This window comes from Bombina bombina, chromosome 2 (genome assembly GCF_027579735.1).
Source record: "Bombina bombina isolate aBomBom1 chromosome 2, aBomBom1.pri, whole genome shotgun sequence".
NCBI classification, from domain to species: domain Eukaryota; kingdom Metazoa; phylum Chordata; class Amphibia; order Anura; family Bombinatoridae; genus Bombina; species Bombina bombina.
Window position 1 is genome coordinate 1,404,599,566 of NC_069500.1, and position 26,121 is coordinate 1,404,625,686.

At 40.0% G+C, this 26,121-nt stretch overlaps 1 protein-coding gene across 4 annotated transcripts in view; it reads left to right on the plus strand.

Annotated features, from left to right (window-relative positions):
- The window catches only part of ZNF638 (zinc finger protein 638), a 560,949-nt gene extending 552,371 nt beyond the window's left edge, over positions 1–8,578 (plus strand). For all 4 annotated transcript variants that reach the window (XM_053704339.1, XM_053704338.1, XM_053704337.1 and 1 more), the window contains one exon: positions 8,385–8,578. In XM_053704339.1, coding sequence (XP_053560314.1) covers positions 8,385–8,398 — 14 coding nt within the window. In that variant the 3' untranslated portion in view covers positions 8,399–8,578. The remainder of the gene's footprint in view (positions 1–8,384) is intronic.
- Positions 8,579–26,121: the final 17,543 nt, after the last annotated feature.

Below are 26,121 nucleotides of genomic sequence, written 5' to 3' on the forward strand. Positions count from 1 at the left end.
TTTCAGTCGGACAACATCACGACTGTAGCTTACATCAACCATCAGGGAGGGACAAGAAGCTCCCTAGCAATGGTGGAAGTATCAAAGATAATTCGCTGGGCAGAGTCTCACTCTTGCCACCTGTCAGCAATCCACATCCCGGGAGTGGAGAACTGGGAGGCGGATTTCTTGAGTCGCCAGACTTTTCATCCGGGGGAGTGGGAACTTCATCCGGAGGTCTTTGCCCAAATACTTCGACGTTGGGGCAAACCAGAGATAGATCTCATGGCGTCTCGCCAGAACGCCAAACTTCCTCGCTACGGGTCCAGATCCAGGGATCCGGGAGCGGTTCTGATAGATGCTTTGACAGCACCTTGGAACTTCGGGATGGCTTATGTGTTTCCACCCTTTCCGCTGCTTCCTCGATTGATTGCCAAAATCAAGCAGGAGAGAGCATCAGTGATTCTAATAGCGCCTGCATGGCCACGCAGGACTTGGTATGCAGATCTAGTGGACATGTCATCCTGTCCGCCTTGGTCTCTACCTCTAAGACAGGACCTTCTGATACAGGGTCCATTCAAACATCAAAATCTAACTTCTCTGAAGCTGACTGCTTGGAAATTGAACGTTTGATTTTATCAAAACGTGGTTTTTCTGAGTCGGTTATTGATACCCTGATACAGGCTAGGAAGCCTGTTACCAGGAAGATTTACCATAAAATATGGCGTAAATACCTATACTGGTGCGAATCCAAACATTACTCATGGAGTAAGGTTAGGATCTCTAGGATATTGTCCTTTCTACAAGAAGGGTTAGAAAAGGGTTTATCAGCTAGTTCATTAAAGGGACAGATTTCAGCTCTGTCCATCTTGTTACACAGGCGTCTGTCAGAAAATCCAGACGTCCAGGCTTTTTGTCAGGCTTTAGCTAGGATCAAGCCTGTGTTTAAAGCTGTTGCTCCGCCATGGAGTTTAAACTTAGTTCTTAACGTTTTACAGGGTGTTCCATTTGAACCCCTTCATTCCATTGATATAAAATTGTTATCTTGGAAAGTTCTGTTTTTAATGGCTATTTCCTCGGCTCGAAGAGTCTCTGAGTTATCAGCCTTACATTGTGATTCTCCTTATCTGATTTTTCACTCAGACAAGGTAGTTCTGCGTACTAAACCTGGGTTCTTACCTAAGGTGGTCACTAACAGGAATATCAATCAAGAGATTGTTGTTCCATCCTTGTGTCCAAATCCTTCTTCAAAGAAGGAACGTCTTCTACACAATCTGGATGTAGTTCGTGCCCTCAAGTTCTACTTGCAGGCAACTAAAGATTTTCGCCAAACTTCTTCCCTGTTTGTCGTTTATTCTGGACAGAGGAGAGGTCAAAAAGCTTCTGCTACCTCTCTCTCTTTTTGGCTTCGTAGCATAATACGTTTAGCCTATGAGACTGCTGGTCAGCAGCCTCCTGAAAGAATTACAGCTCACTCCACTAGAGCTGTGGCTTCCACTTGGGCCTTTAAAAATGAGGCCTCTGTTGAACAGATTTGCAAGGCTGCAACTTGGTCTTCGCTTCATACTTTTTCCAAATTTTACAAATTTGACACTTTTGCTTCTTCGGAGGCTATTTTTGGGAGAAAGGTTCTTCAGGCAGTGGTTCCTTCTATATAATGAGCCTGCCTATCCCTCCCGTCATCCGTGTACTTTTGCTTTGGTATTGGTATCCCAGAAGTAATGATGACCCGTGGACTGATCACACATAACAGAAGAAAACATAATTTATGCTTACCTGATAAATTCCTTTCTTCTGTTGTGTGATCAGTCCACGGCCCGCCCTGTTTTAAGGCAGGTAAATATCTTTTAAATTATACTCCAGTCACCACTTCACCCTTGGTTACTCCTTTCTCGTTGATTCTTGGTCGAATGACTGGGACTGACGTAGAGGGGAGGAGCTATATGCAGCTCTGCTGGGTGAATCCTCTTGCATTTCCTGTTGGGGAGGAGTTATATCCCAGAAGTAATGATGACCCGTGGACTGATCACACAACAGAAGAAAGGAATTTATCAGGTAAGCATAAATTATGTTTTTAAAGTCTAAAGAGTAGTTTTGGGCCTTATTCTAGGTCTGTTAAAGGGACACTAAACACAATTTTTTTTTCTTTCATGATTCAAATAGAGCATGCAACTTTAAGCAACTTTCTAATTTACTTCTATTAGTTTTTCTTCATTCTCTTGCTATCTTTATTTGAAAAAGAAGGCATCTAAACTAAGGAGCCAGCCAATCTTTGGTTCAGGACCATAAACAGCACTTTTTTATTGGTTCTGTCCAATTAGCAAGGATAACCCAGGTTGTTCACCAAAAAACAATTTATGTAAGAACTTGATAAATTCAATTTTCATATTGGCAAGAGTCCATGACCTAGTGTCGTATGGGATATACAATCCTACCAGGAGAGGCAAAGTTTCCCAAACCTCAAAATGCCTATAAATACACCCCTCACCACACCCACAATTCAGTTTAATGAATAGCCAAGAAGTGGGCTGATAAAGAAAGGAGTAAAAAGCATCAACATAGGAATTTGGAAATAATTGTGCTTTATACAAAAAATCATAACCACCACAAAAAGGGTGGGCCTCGTGGACTCTTGCCAATATGAAAGAAATGAATTTATCAGGTAAGTTCTTACATAAATTATGTTTTCTTTCATATAATTGGCAAGAGTCCATGAACTAGAGATGTATGGGATAGCAATACCCAAGATGTGGAACTCTACTCAAGAGTCACTAGAGAGGGAGGGTTAAAAATAAAAACAGCCATTTTTCACTGAAAAAAATAATCCACAACCCAAAATATAAGTTAATTCTCATGAAATGAAAAGAAAAAACTTAATACATAAGCAGAAGAATCAAACTGAAACAGCTGCCTGAAGAACCTTTCTACCCAAAACTGCTTCTGAAGAAGCGAATACATCAAAACGGTAGAATTCAGTAAATTTATGCAAAGAAGACCAGGTTACTGCTTTGCAAATCTGATCAACTGAAGCTTCATTCTTAAAAGCCCACAAAGTGGAGACTGATCTAGTAGCATGAGCTGTAATTCTCTGAGGCGGGCTTGAGCCGACTCCAAATAAGCTGAATGAATCAAAAGCTTTAACCACGAAGCCAAGGAAACGGCAGAAGCCTTCTGACCTTTCCTAGAACCAGAAAAGATAACAAATTAAGACTCCGATGAGAGATTGATTTAATGACAGGCTTGATACGAACCATAGCCTGTACAAAACAGTGAATATCGGGAAGCTTGGCAATCTTTCTGTGAAATAAGACAGAAAGAGCAGAGATTTGTCCCTTCAAGGAACTTGCATACAAACCCTTATCCAAACCATCCTGAAGAAAGAATGCCAAGCGAATTTATGAGAACACCATGAAATATAAGTCTTCCAAACTTGATAATAAATCTTTCTAGAAACATTGATTTAATACTATGTTACAGGCTCGTAAATCTGAGTCAGAGAAACCTCTATGACTAAGCACTACGTGTTCAATTTCCATACCTTCAAATTAATGATTTGCGATCCTGATGGAAAAACGGATCTTGAGACAGTAGGTCCGGCCTTAATGGAAGAGGCCAAGGTTGGCAACTGGACATCCATCCGAACAAGATCCGCATACCAAAACCTGTGAGGCCATGCTGGAGCTACCAGCAATACAAACAACTGTTCCATGATGATTTTGGAGATCACTCTTGGAAGAACTAGAGGCAGGAAAATATAAGCAGGTTGGTAGCACCAAGGAAGTGTCAACGCATTCACTGCTTTCGCCTGATGATCCCTGGACAGGTACCTGGGAAATTTCTTGTTTAGATGAGAAGCCATCAGATCTATCTCTGGAAGACCCCACATCTGAACAATCTGAGAAAACACATCTGGATGGAGGGACCACTCCCCCGGATGTAAAGTCTGACGGCTGAGATAATCTGCTTCCCAATTGTCTACACCTTGGGATATGTCCCGCAGAGATTAGACAAAAGCTGGATTCCGCCCAAGAAAGTATTCAATATAATTCTTTCATAGCTAGGGGACTGAGTTCTATCACAGCTGTGATATTTTCTGTCTGAAAGCAAATGAACTGTTCTCTCTTCAACAGAGGCCAAGCCTGAAGAGCCCTGAAAATTGCACGGAGTTCCAAAATATTGATTGGTGATCTTGCCTCTTGAGATTTCCAAACCCTGTGTGCTGTCAGAGATCCACAAACAGCTCCCCAACCTGAAAGACTTGCATCTGTATGTGATCACAGTCCAGGTTGGACGAACCAAAGAGGCCCCTAGAACTATACAATGGTGATCTAACCACCAAGTCAGAGATAGTCGAACATTGGAATTTAAGGATATTAATTGTGATATCCTTGTATAATCCCTGCACCATTGATTCAGCATACAAAGCTGGAGAGGTCTCATGAAAACTAGCAAAGGGGATTGTGTCTGATGCTGCAGTCATGAGACCTAAAACTTCCATGCACATAGCTACTGAAGGGAATAATTGAGACTGAAGGTTCCAACAAGCTGAAACCGATTTTAATTGTCTCTTGTCTGTTAGATTCAGTGTTCATGACTCTGTCTCTATCTGGAAACCTAAAAAGGTGACCCTTTTCTGAGGAATCAAGGAACTTTTTGGTAAATTGATCCTCCAACCATGTCTTTGAAGAAACAACACTAGTTGATTCGTGTGAGATTCTGCAGAATGTAAAGACTGAGCTAGTACCAAGATATCGTCAAAATAAGGAAACGCCACAATACCCCGTTCTCTGATTACAGAGAGTAGGGCACCGAGAACCTTTGAAAAGATTCTTGGAGCTGTCGCTAGGCCAAAAGGAAGTGCGACAAATTGGTAATGCTTGTCTAGAAAAGAGAATCTCAGAAACTGATCTGGATGAATCCGAATATGAAGATATGCATCCTGTAAGTCTATTGTGGACATATAGTGCCCTTGCTGAACAAAAGGCAGAATAGTCCTTATAGTCACCATTTTGAAAGTTGGTACTCTTATATAACGATTCAAAATTTTCAGACCCAGAACTGGTCTGAATGAATTTTCTTTCTTTGGGACAAGGAATAGATTTGAATAAAACCCCATACCCTGTTCCTGAAACAGAACTGGCATGATTACCCCTCATAACTCCAGGTCTGAAACACACTTCAGGAAAGCCTGAGCCTTTACTGGGTTTGCTGGAATTCGTGAGAGAAAAAATCTTCTCACAGGCGGTCTTACTCTAAATCCTATTCTGTACCCCTGAGAGACAATACTCTGAATCAATTGATTTTTAACTGAATTTGTCCAAACATCTTTGAAAAATCTTAAACTGCCCCCTACCAGCTGAGCTGGAATAAGGGCCGCATGCGAACTTGGGGGCTGGCTTTGATCTCTTAAATGGCTTGGATTCATTCTAATTTGAGGAAGGCTTCCAATTGGAAATGGATTCCTTGGGGGGAAGGATTAGGTTTCTGTTCCTTATTTTGTCAAAAGGCACAAAAACGGTTAGAAGCTTTAGATTTACCCTTGGGTCTTTTATCCTGAGGCAAAAAAATGCCCTTCCCCTGCAGTGACAGATGAAATTATTGAATCCAACTGAGAACCAAATAACTTACTACCTTGGAAAGAAAGAGATAGTAATCTGGACTTGGAAGTCATGTCAGCATTCCAAGATTTAAACCACAAATCTCTTCTAGCTAAAGACATAGATTTAACATCAATTTTGATGATATCAAAAATGGCATCATAAATAAAATTATTAGCATGTTGAATCAAGTTAACAATGCTAGACAATTCAGGATCCAATTGTTGCGCTAAAGTCTCCAACCAAAAAGTTGAAGCAGCTGCAATATCAGCCAAAGAAAATGCAGGCCTGAGAAGATGACCTGAATATAAATAGGCTTTCCTTAGATAAGATTCAAGTTTCATATCTTAAAGGATCTTTAAAAGAAGTACTGTACTATCTTCCGTAGGAATAGTAGTATGTTTATCAAGAGTAGAGATGGCCCCATCAACTTTGGGGATCTTTTCCCAAAACTCTAAAGTAACTGCTGGCAAAAGATACAATTTTTTTAAACCTTGAAGAAGGAATAAAAGAAGTACCAGGCCTATTCCATTCCTTAGAAATCATATCGGAAATAGCATCAGGCACTGGAAAAATCTCTGGAGTAACCACAGGAGGTTTATAAACGTATTTATATACGAATTTAAACGTATACTAGTTTTAATATCAAGAGCACTAGTTTCCTCCATATCCAGTGTAATCAACACTTCTTTTAACAAAGAACAAATGTACTCCATTTTAAATAAATAAGATTTGTCAGTGTCAATATCTGAGGTAGGATCTTCTGAACCAGATAGATCCTCATCAGAGCAGGATAATTCAGTATGTTGTCAGTCATTTGAAATTTCATCAACCTTTATGAGAAGTTTTAAAAGACCTTTTACTTTTATTAGAAGGAGGGATGGCGGACAAAGCCTTCTGAATACAATCAGAAATAAATTATTTTAAATTTACAGGTATATCTTGTTCATTAGATGTTGAGGGAACAGCAACAGGTAATGAACTACTACTGATGGATACATTCTCTGCATGTTAAAGTTTATCATGACAACTATTACAAACCACAGCTGGAGAAATAACCTCCACAAATTTACAACAAATGCACTTAGCTTTGCTAGAACTGTTATCAGGCAGCAGGGTTCCAACAGTGATTTCTGAGACAGGATCAGATTGAGACATCTTGCAAATGTAAGAGAAAAAAACAACATATAAAGCAAAATGATCAATTTCCTTATATGGCAGTTTCAGGAATGGGAAAAAATGCAAGTAGCATAGCCTTCTGATAGAGAAAAAGGCAAGAGGCATATAGGAATGGGGTCTTAAATAATGAAAATATTTGACGCCAAGTATGACGCACACAAACGGATAAATATTTTTTGGCACCAATAACGTCCGGAAATGAGACACTTGCGTCAGATGACGCAACCTTGTGAAAGACTCGGCGTCAACTAAGACGCCGGAAATTACAAATTTGCGTCAACAAACGTAACTTTGCACCAAAAATCTTGCACCAAGAATGACGCAGTAAACTTTGAAATTTTGTGCCTTCGCGAGCCTAATTCTGCCCGCGAATTTAAGACAGTCAATTTGAAAAAAAGAGACTAAACCCAGGTAAGAAATACATTTTCCTAAAAAATGCATTTCCCAGATATTAAATTGACAGTCTGCAAAAGGAAATATACTGAAAACCTGAATCATGGCAAATTATAAGTACAATACATATATTTAGAACTTTATATAAATACATAAAGTGCCAAACCATAGCTGAGTGTCTTAAGTAATGAAAACATACTTACCAGAAGACACCCATCCACATATAGCAGATAGCCAAACCAGTACTGAAACGGTTATCAGTAGAGGTAATGGAATATGAGAGTATATCGTCGATCTGAAAAGGGAGGTAGGAGATGAATCTCTATGACCGATAACAGAGAACCTATGAAATAGATCCCCGTGAGGAAAACCATTGCATTCAATAGGTGATACTCCCTTCACATCCCTCTGACATTCACTGTACTCTGAGAGGAATTGGGCTTCAAAATGCGGTGAAGGGCACATCAACGTAGAAATCTTTGCACAAACTTCACCACCTCCATAGGAGGCAAAGTTTGTCAAACTGAATTGTGAGTGTGGTAAAGGGTGTATTTATAGGCATTTTTAGGTTTGGTAAACTTTGCCCCTCCTGGTAGGATTGTATATCCCATACGTCACTAGCTCATGGACTCTTGCCAATTACATGAAAGAAATGGGCCGGCATCTAAACTTACATTCTTGTTTTTTAAATAGATACCAAGAGACTGGAAAAAATTTAATAGGAATAAATTAGAAAGTTGCTTAAAATTGCATGCTCTATCTGAATCATGAAAGATAAAATTAGGGTTCAGTGTCCCTTTAACCCTTGCAACCACTGAACTATTATTGTTAAAAAAAAATAATAATAATTAGATTATGGAATGCAACTCACAGGCCTGTAGTTACAAGAATCCCACCTACTGCCCCTTTTTACATTAGCAGTTCTCCACAGCAACACTTGACCGTACAGAATAAACATGGCAACCAAAAATACCTCTAGATCCTTTAAACACTTGAACTTATAATGACCAAATTTTACACTTTGATGCCAAACAAAGTAATCTTTAGAAAGGTAAAGTGCTAGCTACATTAAGTTATCATGGGTGTGACTTCTGCAACATATAATGTACAAACATGTTCCAAGGATTTCATTGACAAGAAAAAGTTCATTTTAATTTGTTTTTTCATAGTATATTGTTTTGTAATTTTATTTGGTTGATATATGTTCACTGGTCCTTTTTTTGTTTTTTTTCTCAGACACACATGGCTAAGGAATCTGAATCGCAAGGGAAGGAATTTACAAACTGAAATTAAAAATGGCTTACCCAAACTGATGGGGAAACTGGAGGAAATGAAAGATTTTAGGTTTTAGGGTCCATTGTGAATTTTCCTTAAATTTTTTTCAAAATTTTTTATGCTGTATATAAATAAATGTGCACTCGTAGACAGAACTTGACAGATTTTCATTGCCCTGGTTATCTATGTATATATATTCCCCTCCCCCCTTGCATATTACTGCAGTTTATCTGGTTTGTTGCCTTGATCACTTAAAGTGTTTGCACAGCTTACATGACAACTTTAATTGTTCTTGAAAGATTATACATTGTCCTCTTTTCGTCATATACAGAATACAGTTGTGAAGTGTTGCCTATGTGTTTGAAAGGTGTAAGATTTAATTTCTTTAATTATGTATAGATATTTCTTTCATGTAATTAACAAGAGTCCATGAGCTAGTGACGTATGGGATATACATTCCTACCAGGAGGGGCAAAGTTTCCCAAACCTTAAAATGCCTATAAATACACCCCTCACCACACCCACAAATCAGTTTTACAAACTTTGCCTCCAAGGGAGGTGGTGAAGTAAGTTTGTGCTAGATTCTACGTTGATATGCGCTCCGCAGCAAGTTGGAGCCCGGTTTTCCTCTCAGCGTGCAGTGAATGTCAGAGGGATGTGAGGAGAGTATTGCCTATTGAATGCAGTGATCTCCTTCTACGGGGTCTATTTCATAAGGTTCTCTGTTATCGGTCGTAGAGATTCATCTCTTACCTCCCTTTTCAGATCGACGATATACTCTTATATTTACCATTTCCTCTACTGATTCTCGTTTCAGTACTGGTTTGGCTTTCTACAAACATGTAGATGAGTGTCCTGGGGTAAGTAAGTCTTATTTTCTGTGACACTCTAAGCTATGGTTGGGCACTTTATTTATAAAGTTCTAAATATATGTATTCAAACATTTATTTGCCTTGACTCAGAATGTTCAACTTTCCTTATTTCCAGACAGTCAGTTTCATATTTGGGATTATGCTTTAAATTATCATATTTTGTCTTACCTCAAAAATTTGACTTTTTTCCCTGTGGGCTGTTAGGCTCGCGGGGGCTGAAAATGCTTCATTTTATTGCGTCATTTTTGGCGCGGATTTTTTTGGCGCAAAAATTCATTTCCGTTTCCGGCGTCATACGTGTCGCCGGAAGTTGCGTCATTTTTTGACGTTATTTTGCGCCAAAAATGTCGGCGTTCCGGATGTGGCGTCATTTTTGGCGCCAAAAGCATTTAGGCGCCAAATAATGTGGGCGTCTTATTTGGCGCCAAAAAATATGGGCGTCGCTTTTGTCTCCACATTATTTCAGTCTCATTTTCATTTGCTTCTGGTTGCTAGAAGCTTGATGTTTGGCATTTTTTTCCCATTCCTGAAACTGTCTTATAAGGAATTTGATTTATTTTGCTTTATATGTTGTTTTTTCTCTTACATATTGCAAGATGTCTCACGTTGCATCTGAGCCAGAAGATACTACAGGAAAACCACTGCCTGCTGGATCTACCAAAGCTAAGTGTATCTGCTGTAAACTTTTGGTAGCTATTTCTCCAGCTGTTGTTTGTATTAATTGTCATGACAAACTTGTTAAAGCAGATAATATTTCCTTTAGTGATGTACCATTGCCTGTTGCAGTTCCCTCAACATCTAAGGTGCAGAATGTTCCTGATAACATAAGAGATTTTGTTTCTGAATCCATAAAGAAGGCTTTGTCTGTTATTTCTCCTTCTAGTAAACGTAAAAAGTCTTTTAAATCTTCTCTCTCTACAGATGAATTTTTAAATGAACACCATCATTCTGATTCTTTGGACTCTTCTAGTTCAGAGGATTCTGTCTCAGAGATTGATGCTGATAAATCTTCATATTTATTTAAGATGGAATTTATTCGCTCTTTACTTAAAGAAGTACTAATTGCTTTAGAAATAGAGGATTCTAGTCCTCTTGATACTAATTCTATACGTTTGGATAAGGTTTTTAAAGCTCCTGCGGTTTTTCCAGAAGTCTTTCCTGTTCCTAATGCTATTTCTGCAGTAATTGCTAAGGAATGGGATAAATTGGGTAATTCATTTACTCCTTCTAAACGTTTTAAGCAATTATATCCTGTTCCGCCTGACAGGTTAGAATTTTGGGACAAAATCCCTAAAGTTGATGGGGCTATTTCTACCCTTGCTAAACGTACTACCATTCCTACGTCAGATGGTACCTCGTTTAAGGATCCTTTAGATAGAAAAATTGAATCTTTTCTAAGAAAAGCTTATCTATGTTCAGGTAATCTTCTTAGACCTGCTATATCATTGGCTGATGTTGCTGCAGCTTCAACTTTTTGGTTGGAAACTCTAGCGCAACAAGTAACGAATCGTGATTCTCATGATATTATTATTCTTCTCCAGCATGCTAATAATTTCATCTGTGATGCCATTTTTGATATTATGTTAGATTTATGTCTCTGGCTATCTTAGCCAGAAGAGCTTTATGGCTTAAGACTTGGAATGCTGATATGGCTTCTAAATCAACTCTACTTTCCATTTCTTTCCAGGGAAACAAATTATTTGGTTCTCAGTTGGATTCTATTATTTCAACTGTTACTGGTGGGAAAGGAACTTTTTTACCACAGGATAAAAAATCTAAAGGTAAAAACAGGGCTAACAATCGTTTTCGTTCCTTTCGTTTCAACAAAGAACAAAAGCCTGATCCTTCGTCCTCAGGAGCAGTTTCAGTTTGGAAACCATCTCCAGTCTGGAATAAATCCAAGCCTGCTAGAAAGGCAAAGCCTGCTTCTAAGTTCACATGAAAGTACGGCCCTCATTCCAGTTCAGCTGGTAGGGGGCAGGTTACGTTTTTTCAAAGAAATTTGGATCAAATCTGTTCACAATCTTTGGATTCAGAACATTGTTTCAGAAGGGTACAGAATTGGTTTCAAGATGAGACCTCCTGCAAAGAGATTTTTTCTTTCCCATGTCCCAGTAAATCCAGTGAAAGCTCAAGCATTTCTGAATTGTGTTTCAGATCTAGAGTTGGCTGGAGTAATTATGCCAGTTCCAGTTCCGGAACAGGGGATGGGGTTTTATTCAAATCTCTTCATTGTACCAAAGAAGGAGAATTCCTTCAGACCAGTTCTGGATCTAAAATTATTGAATCGTTATGTAAGGATACCAACGTTCAAGATGGTAACTGTAAGGACTATATTGCCTTTTGTTCAGCAAGGGAATTATATGTCCACAATAGATTTACAGGATGCATATCTGCATATTCCGATTCATCCAGATCATTATCAGTTCCTGAGATTCTCTTTTCTAGACAAGCATTACCAATTTGTGGCTCTACCGTTTGGCCTTGCTACAGCTCCAAGAATTTTCACAAAGATTCTCGGTGCCCTTCTGTCTGTAATCAGAGAACAGGGTATTGTGGTATTTCCTTATTTGGACGATATCTTGGTACTTGCTCCATCTTTACATTTAGCAGAGTCTCATACGAATCGACTTGTGTTGTTTCTTCAAGATCATGGTTGGAGGATCAATTTACCAAAAAGTTCTTTGATTCCTCAAACAAGGGTAACCTTTCTGGGTTTCCAGATAGATTCAGTGTCCATGACTCTGTCTTTAACAGACAAGAGACGTCTAAAATTGATTACAGCTTGTCGAAACCTTCAGTCACAATCATTCCCTTCGGTAGCCTTATGCATGGAAATTCTAGGTCTTATGACTGCTGCATCGGACGCGATCCCCTTTGCTCGTTTTCACATGCGACCTCTTCAGCTCTGTATGCTGAACCAATGGTGCAGGGATTACACGAAGATATCTCAATTAATATCTTTAAAACCGATTGTTCGACACTCTCTAACGTGGTGGACAAATCACCATCGTTTAATTCAGGGGGCTTCTTTTGTTCTTCCGACCTGGACTGTAATTTCAACAGATGCAAGTCTCACAGGTTGGGGAGCTGTGTGGGGATCTCTGACGGCACAAGGAGTTTGGGAATCTCAGGAGGTGAGATTACCGATCAATATTTTGGAACTCCGTGCAATTTTCAGAGCTCTTCAGTTTTGGCCTCTTCTGAAGAGAGAATCGTTCATTTGTTTTCAGACAGACAATGTCACAACTGTGGCATACATCAATCATCAAGGAGGGACTCACAGTCCTCTGGCTATGAAAGAAGTATCTCGAATTTTGGTTTGGGCGGAATCCAGCTCCTGTCTAATCTCTGCGGTTCATATCCCAGGTGTAGACAATTGGGAAGCGGATTATCTCAGTCGCCAAACGTTGCATCCGGGCGAATGGTCTCTTCACCCAGAGGTATTTCTTCAGATTGTTCAATTGTGGGGGCTCCCAGAGATAGATCTGATGGCCTCTCATCTAAACAAGAAACTTCCCAGGTATCTGTCCAGATCCCGGGATCCTCAGGCGGAGGCAGTGGATGCATTATCACTTCCTTGGAAGTATCATCCTGCCTATATCTTTCCGCCTCTAGTTCTTCTTCCAAGAGTAATCTCCAAGATTCTGAGGGAATGCTCGTTTGTTCTGCTAATAGCTCCGGCATGGCCTCACAGGTTTTGGTATGCGGATCTTATCCGGATGGCATCTTGCCAGCCATGGACTCTTCCGTTAAGACCAGACCTTCTGTCACAAGGTCCTTTTTTCCATCCGGATCTGAAATCCTTAAATTTAAAGGTATGGAGATTGAACGCTTGATTCTTGGTCATAGAGGTTTCTCTGACTCCGTGATTAATACTATGTTACAGGCTCGTAAATCTGTATCTCGAGAGATATATTATAGAGTCTGGAAGACTTATATTTCATGGTGTCTTTCTCATCATTTTTCTTGGCATTCTTTTAGAATACCGAGAATTTTACAATTTCTTCAGGATGGTTTGGATAAGGGTTTGTCCGCAAGTTCTTTGAAAGGACAAATCTCTGCTCTTTCTGTTCTTTTTCACAGAAAGATTGCTATTCTTCCTGATATTCATTGTTTTGTACAAGCTTTGGTTCGTATAAAACCTGTCATTAAGTCAATTTCTCCTCCTTGGAGTTTGAATTTGGTTCTGGGAGCTCTTCAAGCTCCTCCGTTTGAACCTATGCATTCATTGGACATTAAATTACTTTCTTGGAAAGTTTTGTTCCTTTTGGCCATCTCTTCTGCTAGAAGAGTTTCTGAATTATCTGCTCTTTCGTGTGAGTCTCCTTTTCTGATTTTTCATCAGGATAAGGCGGTGTTGCGAACTTCTTTTGAATTTTTACCTAAAGTTGTGAATTCCAACAACATTAGTAGAGAAATTGTGGTTCCTTCATTATGTCCTAATCCTAAGAATTCTAAGGAGAAATCATTGCATTCTTTGGATGTTGTTAGAGCTTTGGAATATTATGTTGAAGCTACGAAATCTTTCCGTAAGACTTCTAGTCTATTTGTTATCTTTTCCGGTTCTAGGAAAGGCCAGAAAGCTTCTGCCATTTCTTTGGCATCTTGGTTGAAATCTTTAATTCATCTTGCCTATGTTGAGTCGGGTAAAACTCCGCCTCAAAGAATTACAGCTCATTCTACTAGGTCAGTATCTACTTCCTGGGCGTTTAGGAATGAAGCTTCGGTTGACCAGATCTGCAAAGCAGCAACTTGGTCTTCTTTGCATACTTTTACTAAATTCTACCATTTTGATGTATTTTCTTCTTCTGAAGCAGTTTTTGGTAGAAAAGTTCTTCAGGCAGCGGTTTCAGTTTGAATCTTCTGCTTATGTTTTTTGTTAAACTTTATTTTGGGTGTGGATTATTTTCAGCAGGAATTGGCTGTCTTTATTTTATCCCTCCCTCTCTAGTGACTCTTGTGTGGAAAGATCCACATCTTGGGTAGTCATTATCCCATACGTCACTAGCTCATGGACTCTTGTTAATTACATGAAAGAAAACATAATTTATGTAAGAACTTACCTGATAAATTCATTTCTTTCATATTAACAAGAGTCCATGAGGCCCACCCTTTTTTGTGGTGGTTATGATTTTTTTGTATAAAGCACAATTATTCCAATTCCTTATTTTATATGCTTCGCACTTTTTCTTATCACCCCACTTCTTGGCTATTCGTTAAACTGATTTGTGGGTGTGGTGAGGGGTGTATTTATAGGCATTTTAAGGTTTGGGAAACTTTGCCCCTCCTGGTAGGAATGTATATCCCATACGTCACTAGCTCATGGACTCTTGTTAATATGAAAGAAATGAATTTATCAGGTAAGTTCTTACATAAATTATGTTTTTTTCACTTAATTACCCTGTTGTTTAGGGCTTATTTGTTTAGCTGCAATATTGGAGTCTGGAACAAATAATTTTGAATAGTTTGTCTAATAGGTGCTTGGGCTATACCAAGTCTCATATGATCTAATTTAAATGGCAGTTTTTGCTACCAAATTTTTTTCGTGGTCACCACCATTGCAGGCTTTGTGCATATTTAACTTAGGAGCATCATTTGTACATTTTTGCTAAAATGTGCATAAATAAATGCTGGAAAGTTTCTAAACAGTGATGTGTGTTGTGTGTGTTTTTTAAACTTTGCATTCCAAATCATATTCCCCCCCCCCCTCTATATTAACCACTGTATTTAGGATCTGTCTACAATCCCAAGTGAGCTTCAACAGATCAAGTTGTCTTTGACCTTGTGTATACCTGGGCCGTGTAGTTAGAGGGTTTCTTAAGTACGAGAACAATAATGGGTCAAAAACAGCTCAAAGGAAATGCTTAAAGGGACAGTATACACTCATTTTCATATAACTGCATGTAATAGACACTACTATAAAGAATAAGATGCACAGATACTGATATAATAATCCAGTATAAAATGGTTTAAAAACGTACTTAGAAGCTTTCAGTTTAGCTCTGTTGAAAAGGTAGTTGGACAGCCCACTGCAAGTGGGAAATAAGACACTCCCCTTTCTTTTGCATATGAAAAGACCCTTTACACAAACAGGAGCAAGCTGGAAAAGGTAGCTGACAGTATTCAAATAAAACTTTGGGGCTTGGTTAGGAGTCTGAAAATCAGAGCAATGTTATTTAAAAATAAGCAAAATTATAAATTTTTTTTTAAAAAAAACAAAACTTTATGGGCTTTATAAATAGATCTACAAAACATTTATGCAAAGAAAAAATGAGTGTATAATGGCCCTTTAAAATCTGGTTTGTTTCTGCTCATTATTTCCTTTGATGAGTCTAAATGAAAACCCCCTCGATATACAGAATCTCTATCACAAGACTACACTTGTGGGGAATAAAGATCTTGACATGTTGTTGTAACTCCCAGACTTTCCTTTGGTCTGCATTGCCTAAAACGTGTACCCCAGGAATTGCCACTGAAATTTCTCCTAAATTTTAGTACATTAACTCAGCTATTTCTGAGTTAATTACAAGATCAGTCACAGAAGGGGCTTCATGGCATAGATCACTTCTATAAGAATAATGTAAATAAAATCACTCAGTAGTCCCTCGCTAACGCTGCAGTTTGCTGAATGGACAGAGGAACATTCAGCTCTTTTGCTTAGTATCAAAACTAGGGCATTTAGTGGATTGCTAATATGCGCATATATAACAATTGACTGACCTCTGCTAATTTGTATACCAGGACTCCAGAAGGTAGTATATCAAATTTTCTTTCATAAAGGTGGTGAGTCCATCAGTCATCACTCCTGGGAATTCCACTCCTGACCACTAGGAGGCGGCAAAGATTTTTAAACTCCAAGAGACCTTCAAAATCCTCCCACCTCACTAGGAAACTAGTCCTTTTTTTTTTTCTCAAAAGCTTTGACCATTCAACAGAAATTACAGAAGCATTAAAAATCAACCGGGTACATAAAAGGTCATAAGACCCAAAAATTTAACAAATCAATACAGTCTGATCATCAAATTATCGGGACAGTAAACATTAAAAAAAACAACTTTTCTATTCAAAATTTATATTTCACATTCCTTGTTCTAAACTTTTAAACACTTATTATTTCTCCAACATTGGTGTGTCCGGTCCACGGCGTCATCCTTACTTGTGGGATATTCTCTTCCCCAACAGGAAATGGCAAAGAGTCCCAGCAAAGCTGGTCACATGATCCCTCCTAGGCTCCGCCCACCCCAGTCATTCTCTTTGCCGTTGCACAGGCAACATCTCCACGGAGATGGTTAAGAGTTTTTTGGTGTTTAAATGTAGTTTTATTCTTCTATCAAGTGTTTGTTATTTTAAAATAGTGCTGGTATGTACTATTTACTCTGAAACAGAAAAGGATGAAGATTTCTGTTTGTAAGAGGAAGATGATTTTAGCAGACAGTAACTGAAATCAATTGCTGTTTCCACACAGGACTGTTGAGATGAAGTAACTTCAGTTGGGGGAAACAGTTAGCAGTCTTTTCTGCTTAAGGTATGACTGGCCATATTTCTAACAAGACCATGTAATGCTGGAAGGCTGTCATTTCCCCTCATGGGGACCAGTAAGCCATTTTCTTAGTTAAACATAAAAGAATAAAGGGCTTAAAAACTGGTAGACATTTTTCTGGGCTAAAACAATTGCTTTACTAGGCATATTATGCAGATTCTAACTAATTATTGGTATTATAATCTTGGGGAACGTTTAGAAAAACGGCAGGCACTGTGTTGGACACCTTTTTCAGATGGGGGCCTTTCTAGTTATAGACAGAGCCTCATTCTGGGACTGTATAGGGGTTAAATGTAAAAACGGCTCCGGTTCCGTTAATTTAAGGGTTAAAGCTCTGAAATTTGGTGTGTAATACTTTTAATGCTTTAAGACACTGTGGTGAAATTTTTGAACAATTCCTTCATACTTTTTCACATATTCAGTAATAAAGTGTTTTCAGTTTGAAATTTAAAGTGACGGTAACTGTTTTATTTTAAAACGTTTTTTGTGCTTTGTTGACAAGTGTAAGCCTGTTTAACATGTCTGTACCATCAGATAAGCTATGTTCTATATGTATGAAAGCCAATGTGTCTCCCCATTTAAATTTATGTGATAATTGTGCCATAGTGTCCAAACAAAGTAAGGACAGTATTGCAACAGATAATGATATTGCCCAAGATGATTCCTTAAAATGAGGGGAGTAAACATGATACTACATCATCCCCTACTGTGTCTACACCAGTTATGCCCACACAGGAGGCCCCTAGTACATCTAGTGCGCCAATACTTATTACCATGCAACAATTAACGGCTGTAATGGATAACTCCATAGCAAATCTTTTATCCAAAATGCCTACTTATCAGAGAAAGCGCGATTGCTCTGTTTTAAACACTGAAGAGCAAGAGGACGCTGATAACTGTTCTGATATACCCTCACACCAATCTCAAGGGGCCATGAGGGAGGTTTTGTCTGATGGAGAAATTTCAGATTCAGGAAAAATTTCTCATCAAGCTGAACCTGATGTTGTGACATTTAAATTTAAATTAGAACATCTCCGCGCACTGCTTAAGGAGGTGTTATCTACTCTGGATGATTGTGACAATTTGGTCATTCCAGAGAAATTATGTAAGATGGACAAGTTCCTAGAGGTTCCGGTGCCCCCCGACGCTTTTCCTATACCCAAGCGGGTGGCGGACATAGTAAATAAAGAGTGGGAAAGGCCCGGCATACCTTTTGTTCCCCCCCCCTATATTTAAGAAATTATTTCCTATAGTCGACCCCAGAAAGGACTTATGGCAGACAGTCCCCAAGGTCGAGGGGGCGGTTTCTACTCTAAACAAACGCACTACTATTCCTATCGAAGATAGTTGTGCTTTCAAAGATCCTATGGATAAGAAATTAGAGGGTTTGCTTAAAAAGATTTTTGTACAGCAAGGTTACCTTCTACAACCAATTTCATGCATTGTTCCTGTCACTACGGCAGCGTGTTTCTGGTTCGAGGAACTAGAAAAATCGCTCAGTAAAGAATCTTCGTATGAGGAGGTTATGGACAGAGTTCAAGCACTTAAATTGGCTAACTCTTTTGTTTTAGATGCCGCTTTGCAATTAGCTAGATTAGCGGCGAAAAATTCAGGGTTTGCTGTTGTGGCGCGCAGAGTGCTTTGACTAAAGTCTTGGTCAGCGGATGTGTCTTCCAAGACAAAATTGCTTAACATTCCTTTCAAAGGTAAAACATTATTTGGACCTGATTTGAAAGAGATTATTTCAGACATCACTGGGGGAAAGGGCCACGCCCTCCCACAGGATAGGTCTTTTAAGGCTAATAATAAGCCTAATTTTCGTCCCTTTCGCAGAAACGGATCAGTCTCTAATTCTGTATCCTCTAAGCAAGAGGGTAATACTTCACAACCCAAACCAGCCTGGAAACCAATGCAAGGCTGGAACAAGGGTAAGCAGGCCAAGAAGCCTACCACTGCTACCAAAACAGCATGAAGGGATAGCCCCCGATCCGGGACCGGATCTAGTGGGGGGCAGACTTTCTCTCTTTGCTCAGGCTTGGGCAAGAGATGTTCAGGTTCCTTGGGCGCTAGAAATAGTTTCTCAAGGTTATCTCCTGGAATTCAAGGAACTACCCCCAAGGGGAAGGTTCCACAGGTCTCAATTATCTTCAAACCAAATAAAGAGACAGGCATTCTTACATTGTGTAGAAGACCTGTTAAAGATGGGAGTGATACATCCAGTTCCAATAAGAGAACAAGGAATGGGATTTTATTCCAATCTGTTCATAGTTCCCAAAAAAGAGGGAACATTCAGACCAATTTTGGATCTAAAGATCCTAAACAAATTTCTCAGGGTACCATCGTTCAAAATGGAAACTATTCGAACGATCCTACCTTCTATCCAGGAAAATCAATTTATGACTACCGTGGATTTAAAGGATGCGTACCTACATATTCCTATCCACAAGGAACATCATCAGTTCCTAAGGTTCGCTTTTCTGGACAAGCATTACCAGTTTGTGGCACTTCCATTTGGATTAGCCACTGCTCCAAGGATTTTCACAAAGGTACTAGGGTCCCTTCTAGCGGTTCTAAGACCAAGGGGCATTGCAGTAGTACCTTACTTGGACGACATCCTGATTCAAGCGTCGTCCCTGTCAAAAGCAAAGGCTCATACGGACATCGTCCTAGCCTTTCTCAGATCTCACGGATGGAAGGTGAACAAAGAAAAAAGTTCTCTGTCCCCGTCAACAAGAGTTCCCTTCTTGGGAACAATAATAGATTCCTTAGAAATGAGGATTTTTCTGACAGAAGTCAGAAAATCAAAACTTCTAAGCTCTTGTCAAGTACTTCATTCTGTTCCTCGTCCTTCCATAGCGCAGTGCATGGAAGTAATAGGATTGATGGTTGCAACAATGGACATAGTTCCTTTTGCACGAATTCATCTAAGACCATTACAACTGTGCATGCTCAGACAGTGGAATGGGGATTATACAGACTTGTCTCCGACGATTCAAGTAGATTAAAAGACCAGAGATTCACTCCGTTGGTGGCTGACCCTGGACAATCTGTCACAGGGAATGAGCTTCCGCAGACCAGAGTGGGTCATTGTCATGACCGACGCCAGCCTAGTGGGCTGGGGCGCGGTCTGGGAATCCCTGAAAGCTCAGGGTCTATGGTCTCGGGAAGAGTCTCTTCTCCCGATAAACATTCTGGAACTGAGAGCGATATTCAATGCTCTCAGAGCTTGGCCTCAACTAGCAAAGGCCAAATTCATAAGGTTTCAGTCAGACAACATGACGACCGTTGCATATATCAATCATCAGGGGGGAACAAGGACTTCCCTGGCGATGAAAGAAGTGACCAAGATAATTCAATGGGCGGAGGATCACTCCTGCCACTTGTCTGCGATCCACATCCCAGGAGTGGAAAATTGGGAAGCGGATTTTCTGAGTTGTCAGACATTCCATCCGGGGGAGTGGGAACTCCATCCGGAAATCTTTGCCCAAATAACTCAATTATGGGGCATTCCAGACATCGATCTGATGGCGTTTCGTCAGAACTTCAAGGTTCCTTGCTACGGGTCCAGATCCAGGGATCCCAAGGCGACCCTAGTAGATGCACTAGTAGCACCTTGGACCTTCAACCTAGCTTATGTATTCCCACCGTTTCCTCTCATCCCCAGGCTGGTAGCCAGGATCAATCAGGAGAGGGCCTCGGTGATCTTGATAGCTCCTGCGTGGCCACGCAGGACTTGGTATGCAGACCTGGTCAATATGTCATCGGCTTCACCATGGAAGCTACCTTTGAGACAGGACCTTCTTGTTCAGGGTCCATTCGAACATCCGAATCTGGTTTCCCTCCAACTGACGGCTTGGAGATTGAACGCTTGATTTTATCAAAGCGTGGGTTTTCAGATTCTGTAATAGATACTGATTCAGGCTAGAAAGCCTGTAACTAGAAAAATTTACCATAAAATATGGAAAAAATATATCTGTTGGTGTGAATCTAAAGAATTCCCATGGAACAAGATAAAAATTCCTAAGATTCTATCCTTTCTACAAGAAGGTTTGGAGAAAGGATTATCTGCAAGTTCTCTGAAGGGACAGATCTCTGCTTTATCTGTTTTACTTCACAAAAGACTGGCAGCTGTGCCAGATGTTCAAGCATTTGTTCAGGCTCTGGTTAGGATCAAGCCTGTTTACAGACCTTTGACTCCTCCCTGGAGTCTAAATCTAGTTCTTTCAGTTCTTCAAGGGGTTCCGTTTGAACCCTTACATTCCGTAGATATTAAGTTATTATCTTGGAAAGTTTTGTTTTTGGTTGCAATTTCTTCTGCTAGAAGAGTTTCAGAGTTATCTGCTCTGCAGTGTTCTCCGCCCTATCTGGTGTTCCATGCAGATAAGGTGGTTTTGCGTACTAAGCCTGGTTTTCTTCCGAAAGTTGTTTCCAACAAAAATATTAACCAGGAGATAGTTGTACCTTCTTTGTGTCCGAATCCAGTTTCAAAGAAGGAACGTTTGTTACACAATTTGGACGTAGTCCGTGCTCTAAAATTCTATTTAGAGGCTACTAAAGATTTCAGACAAACATCTTCCTTGTTTGTTGTTTATTCTGGTAAAAGGAGAGGTCAAAAAGCGACTTCTACCTCTCTTTCCTTTTGGCTTAAAAGCATTATCCGATTGGCTTATGAGACTGCCGGACGGCAGCCTCCTGAAAGAATCACAGCTCACTCCACTAGGGCTGTGGCTTCCACATGGGCCTTCAAGAACGAGGCTTCTGTTGACCAGATATGTAAGGCAGCGACTTGGTCTTCACTGCACACTTTTGCCAAATTTTACAAATTTGCTTCTTCGGAGGCTATTTTTGGGAGAAAGGTTTTGCAAGCCGTGGTGCCTTCCATTTAGGTGACCTGATTTGCTCCCTCCCTTCATCCGTGTCCTAAAGCTTTGGTATTGGTTCCCACAAGTAAGGATGACGCCGTGGACCGGACACACCAATGTTGGAGAAAACAGAATTTATGCTTACCTGATAAATTACTTTCTCCAACGGTGTGTCCGGTCCACGGCCCGCCCTGGTTTTTTAATCAGGTCTGATGAATTATTTTCTCTAACTACAGTCACCACGGTATCATATGGTTTCTCCTATATATATTTCCTCCTGTCCGTCGGTCGAATGACTGGGGTGGGCGGAGCCTAGGAGGGATCATGTGACCAGCTTTGCTGGGACTCTTTGCCATTTCCTGTTGGGGAAGAGAATATCCCACAAGTAAGGATGACGCCGTGGACCGGACACACCGTTGGAGAAAGTAATTTATCAGGTAAGCATAAATTCTGTTTTTAATTATTTAGCACATATCTATATTTTAATCTATCATTCTGCCTCTTGTTAGGACTGTCCCCTTGCTGAATGTGCTTCTCCCAGGCCCTGCCACATCCTATTACCTCTATGAATCGGTCGGGCCACAGAGTTGTTAGAGATGTACGCCGCTTGCGTCCTCACACAGCCAGATCCCCTTGCGCATGCGCACTTGTTTGGTTACTGCCGAAAATTTCACTTCAGCTGAGCAGTGCAAAGAAACAAGATTGTTATGCGGAGCTCCCTTAAACTTTCATTAAAACATATTTTATGTTACTTCTGTGTCACAAGATTTCCATTTCCTCCCATTTCTGCAGCGCCACTAGCTTGCTCTACAGCTGTCATGTAAATATTGAAGTGGAACGCTTCACAATTTATATGACAGCTTGGTATCAAAGTGGAGACTTTTAAGTGAATCTGCAGCTCCTCTAGTTCTCTGACAGCTAGGACGCGCTGTCATACACTACAGCACAAGAGCTTGAAATCGCGGGAAGCAAGGGGGCGGGCCAGAGTATTTGATTGACAGGTTTGATGTTTACTGGCACTTTAATCAGAAAATTGACTTTTCAATAAAACATAAAGAATTATAATATCAAAGCATAAGGGGACATAATAGTCCCCAACATTTCTAGTTTGTTGATTCAGGGGAAGAAGGGAGGGGTAGGGAAGGAATAATTACTAGGTCAAATGTGGAACTCCAGCTTAAGTCTCACTCACCCTCTACAGGTTCTAGCTCAGTCAGGGGTCGAAAGGTTGGGTCTCCACCCTGTGTCATATTTGTTTTTTCTTTTTTATGACAGGAAGAGTCCACTGATCATCTTAATTACTAATGGAATATTCACCTCCTGGTCAGCAGGAGGCGACAAAGAGCACCACAGCAGAGCTGTTAAATAGCTCCTCCCTTCTCTCCCACTCCAGTCATTCTCTTTGCCTATGTTAGTGATAGGAATTGGTAAAGTGAGGTGTTAGTATAGATTCTTCAATCAAGAGTTTATTTTTAAAGTAGTGCAAGATTGTGCTGCTTTGTTCTAGGGTGTAGCCGTAGTCCATATAAGTCTCTTCAGTAGAGCTTTTGGTGGCTTTAGAGCAATGGGAACTTGTGGGACATAATTTTCACTGTGCCCCCCATATTCAGATGCTGCCCTATCTTCTATAGCCTGAGGTGGATTTACTCAGATTTTTATCTGTCCACAGGTCGATGTGAGGAATAGGACCTCTAAAGCCTGTGAACTGCCTTGCTGTCAGGCAGATGTAAGGTAAGTGCTGCTTTTCTTTCATGTAATTAGCAAGAGTCCATGAGCTAGTGACGTATGGGATATACATTCCTACCAGGAGGGGCAAAGTTTCCCAAACCTCAAAATGCCTATAAATACGCCCCGCACCACACCCACAATTCAGTTTTACAAACTTTGCCTCCCTTGGAGGTGGTGAAGTAAGTTTGTGCTTGATTCTACGTTGATATGCGCTTCGCAGCAGGCTGAAGCCCGGTTTTCCTCTCAGAGTGCAGTGAATGTCAGAGGGATGTGAAGAGAGTATTGCCTATTTGAATACAATGGTCTTCCTCTAGGGGGATCTATTTCATAGGTTCTCCGTTATCAGTCGTAGAGATTTCTTCTCCTACCTCCCTTTTCAGATAGACGATATACTCTTATATACTATTACCTCTACTGATTCTCGTTTCAGTACTGGTTTGGCTATCTACTATATGTAGATGAGTGTCTTAGGGTAAGTAAGTCTTATTTCTATTTATGACATTCTCTCCTTGGAGTTTCAATTTAGTTCTGAGGGCTTTACAGGCTCCTCCGTTTGAACCTATGCATTCTCTGGACATTAAATTACTTTCTTGGAAAGTATTGTTCCTTTTGGCTATCTCTTCTGCTAGAAGAGTTTCTGAGTTATCTGCTCTTTCTTGTGAATCTCCTTTTCTGATTTTTCATCAGGATAAGGCAGTGTTGCGGACTTCATTTAAATTTTTACCTAAAGTTGTGAATTCTAACAACATTAGTAGAGAAATTGTTGTCCCTTCATTGTGTCCTAATCCTAAAAATTCTCTAGAGAGGTCTTTGCATTCTTTGGATGTAGTTAGACCTTTGAAATATTATGTCGAAGCTACTAAAGATTTTTAGAAAGACTTTGTCTATTTGTTATCTTTTCTGGTTCTAGGAAAGGTCAGAAGGCTTCTGCCATTTCTTTGGCGTCCTGGTTAAAATCTTTGATTCATCATGCTTATGTGGAGTCAGGTAAAACCCTGCCTCAAAGGATTACGGCTCATTCTACTAGGTCAGTTTCTACTTCCTGGGCTTTGAGGAATGAAGCTTCTGTTGATCAGATTTGCAAAGCAGCAACTTGGTCTTCTTTGCATACTTTTACTAAATTCTACCATTTTGATGTTTTCTCTTCTGAAGCAGTTTTTGGTAGAAAAGTACTTCAGGCAGCTGTTTCAGGTTTGATTCTTCTGCTTATGATTTCAGTTTTTTTCTTTATAAGATTAAAACTTTTTGTTTTGGGTTGTGGATTATTTTTTCAGCGGTATTGGCTGTCTTTATTTTATCCCTCCCTCTCTAGTGACTCTTGCGAGGAAGTTCCACATCTTGGGTATCTGCTATCCCATACGTCACTAGCTCATGGACTCTTGCTAATTACATGAAAGAAAACATAATTTATGTAAGAACTTACCTGATAAATTCATTTCTTTCATATTAGCAAGAGTCCATGAGGCCCACCCTTTTTTGTGGTGGTTATGATTTTTTTGTATAAAGCACAATTATTCCAATTCCTTATTTTTGATGCTTTCGCTCCTTTCTTATCACCCCACTTCTTGGCTATTTGTTAAACTGAATTGTGGGTGTGGTGGGGGGCGTATTTATAGGCATTTTGAGGTTTGGGAAACTTTGCCCCTCCTGGTAGGAATGTATATCCCATACGTCACTAGCTCATGGACTCTTGCTAATATGAAAGAAATGAATTTATCAGGTAAGTTTTTACATAAATTATGTTTTTCTTTCATGTAATTGGCAAGAGTCCATGCGCTAGTGACGTATGGGATTTACAATCCTACCAGGAGGGGCAAAGTTTCCCAAACCTCAAAATGCCTATAAATACAGCCCTCACCACACCCACAATTCAGTTTTACAAACTTTGCCTCCTATGGAGGTGGTGAAGTAAGTTTGTGCTAAGATTTCTATGTTGTCAGCATTTTGAAGCCTGATTCCTCTCAGAGCACAGCGAATGTCAGAGGGACGTGGAGAGTATCACCTATTGAATGCAATGATTTTCCTAACGGGGGTCTATTTCATAGGTTCTCTGTTATCGGTCGTAGAGATTCATCTCCTACCTCCCTTTTCAGATCGACGATATACTCTCATATACCATTACCTCTACTGATAACTGTTTCAGTACTGGTTTGGCTATCTGCTATATATGAATGGGTGTCTTTTGGTAAGTATGTTTTTATTACTTAAGACACCTCAGCTATGGTTTGGCACTTTATGCATTAATATAAAGTTCTAAATATATGTATTGTACTTATATTTGCCTTGAGTCAGGTTCATGTATTTCCTTTTGTAGATTGTCAGTTTCATATTTGGGGAAAGTAAATATTAAGAAGTATTTTTCTTACCTGGGGTTTAGTCTTTTTTTCAATTGACTACTTTGTTTCAAATTGCAGGCTGGATTAGGCTCGCGGGTGCGCCAAATGCTACACTTTATTGCGTCATTCTTGGCGCGAAAATTTTGGGGAGCGAAAAGGCACGAGTTTGTCACTTCTGGCGTCGTAGTTGACGCTGAGTTGTTAATACAAGGTTGCGTCGTTAGTGACGCAAGTGTCATTTCCGGACATGGTTGGCGCCAATAGATTGTTACGTTGTGCGTCATACTTGCCGCCAAACTTTTTCATTATTTATTACACCATTGCTGTTTGCCTCTTGCCTTTTTCTATGTCAGAGGG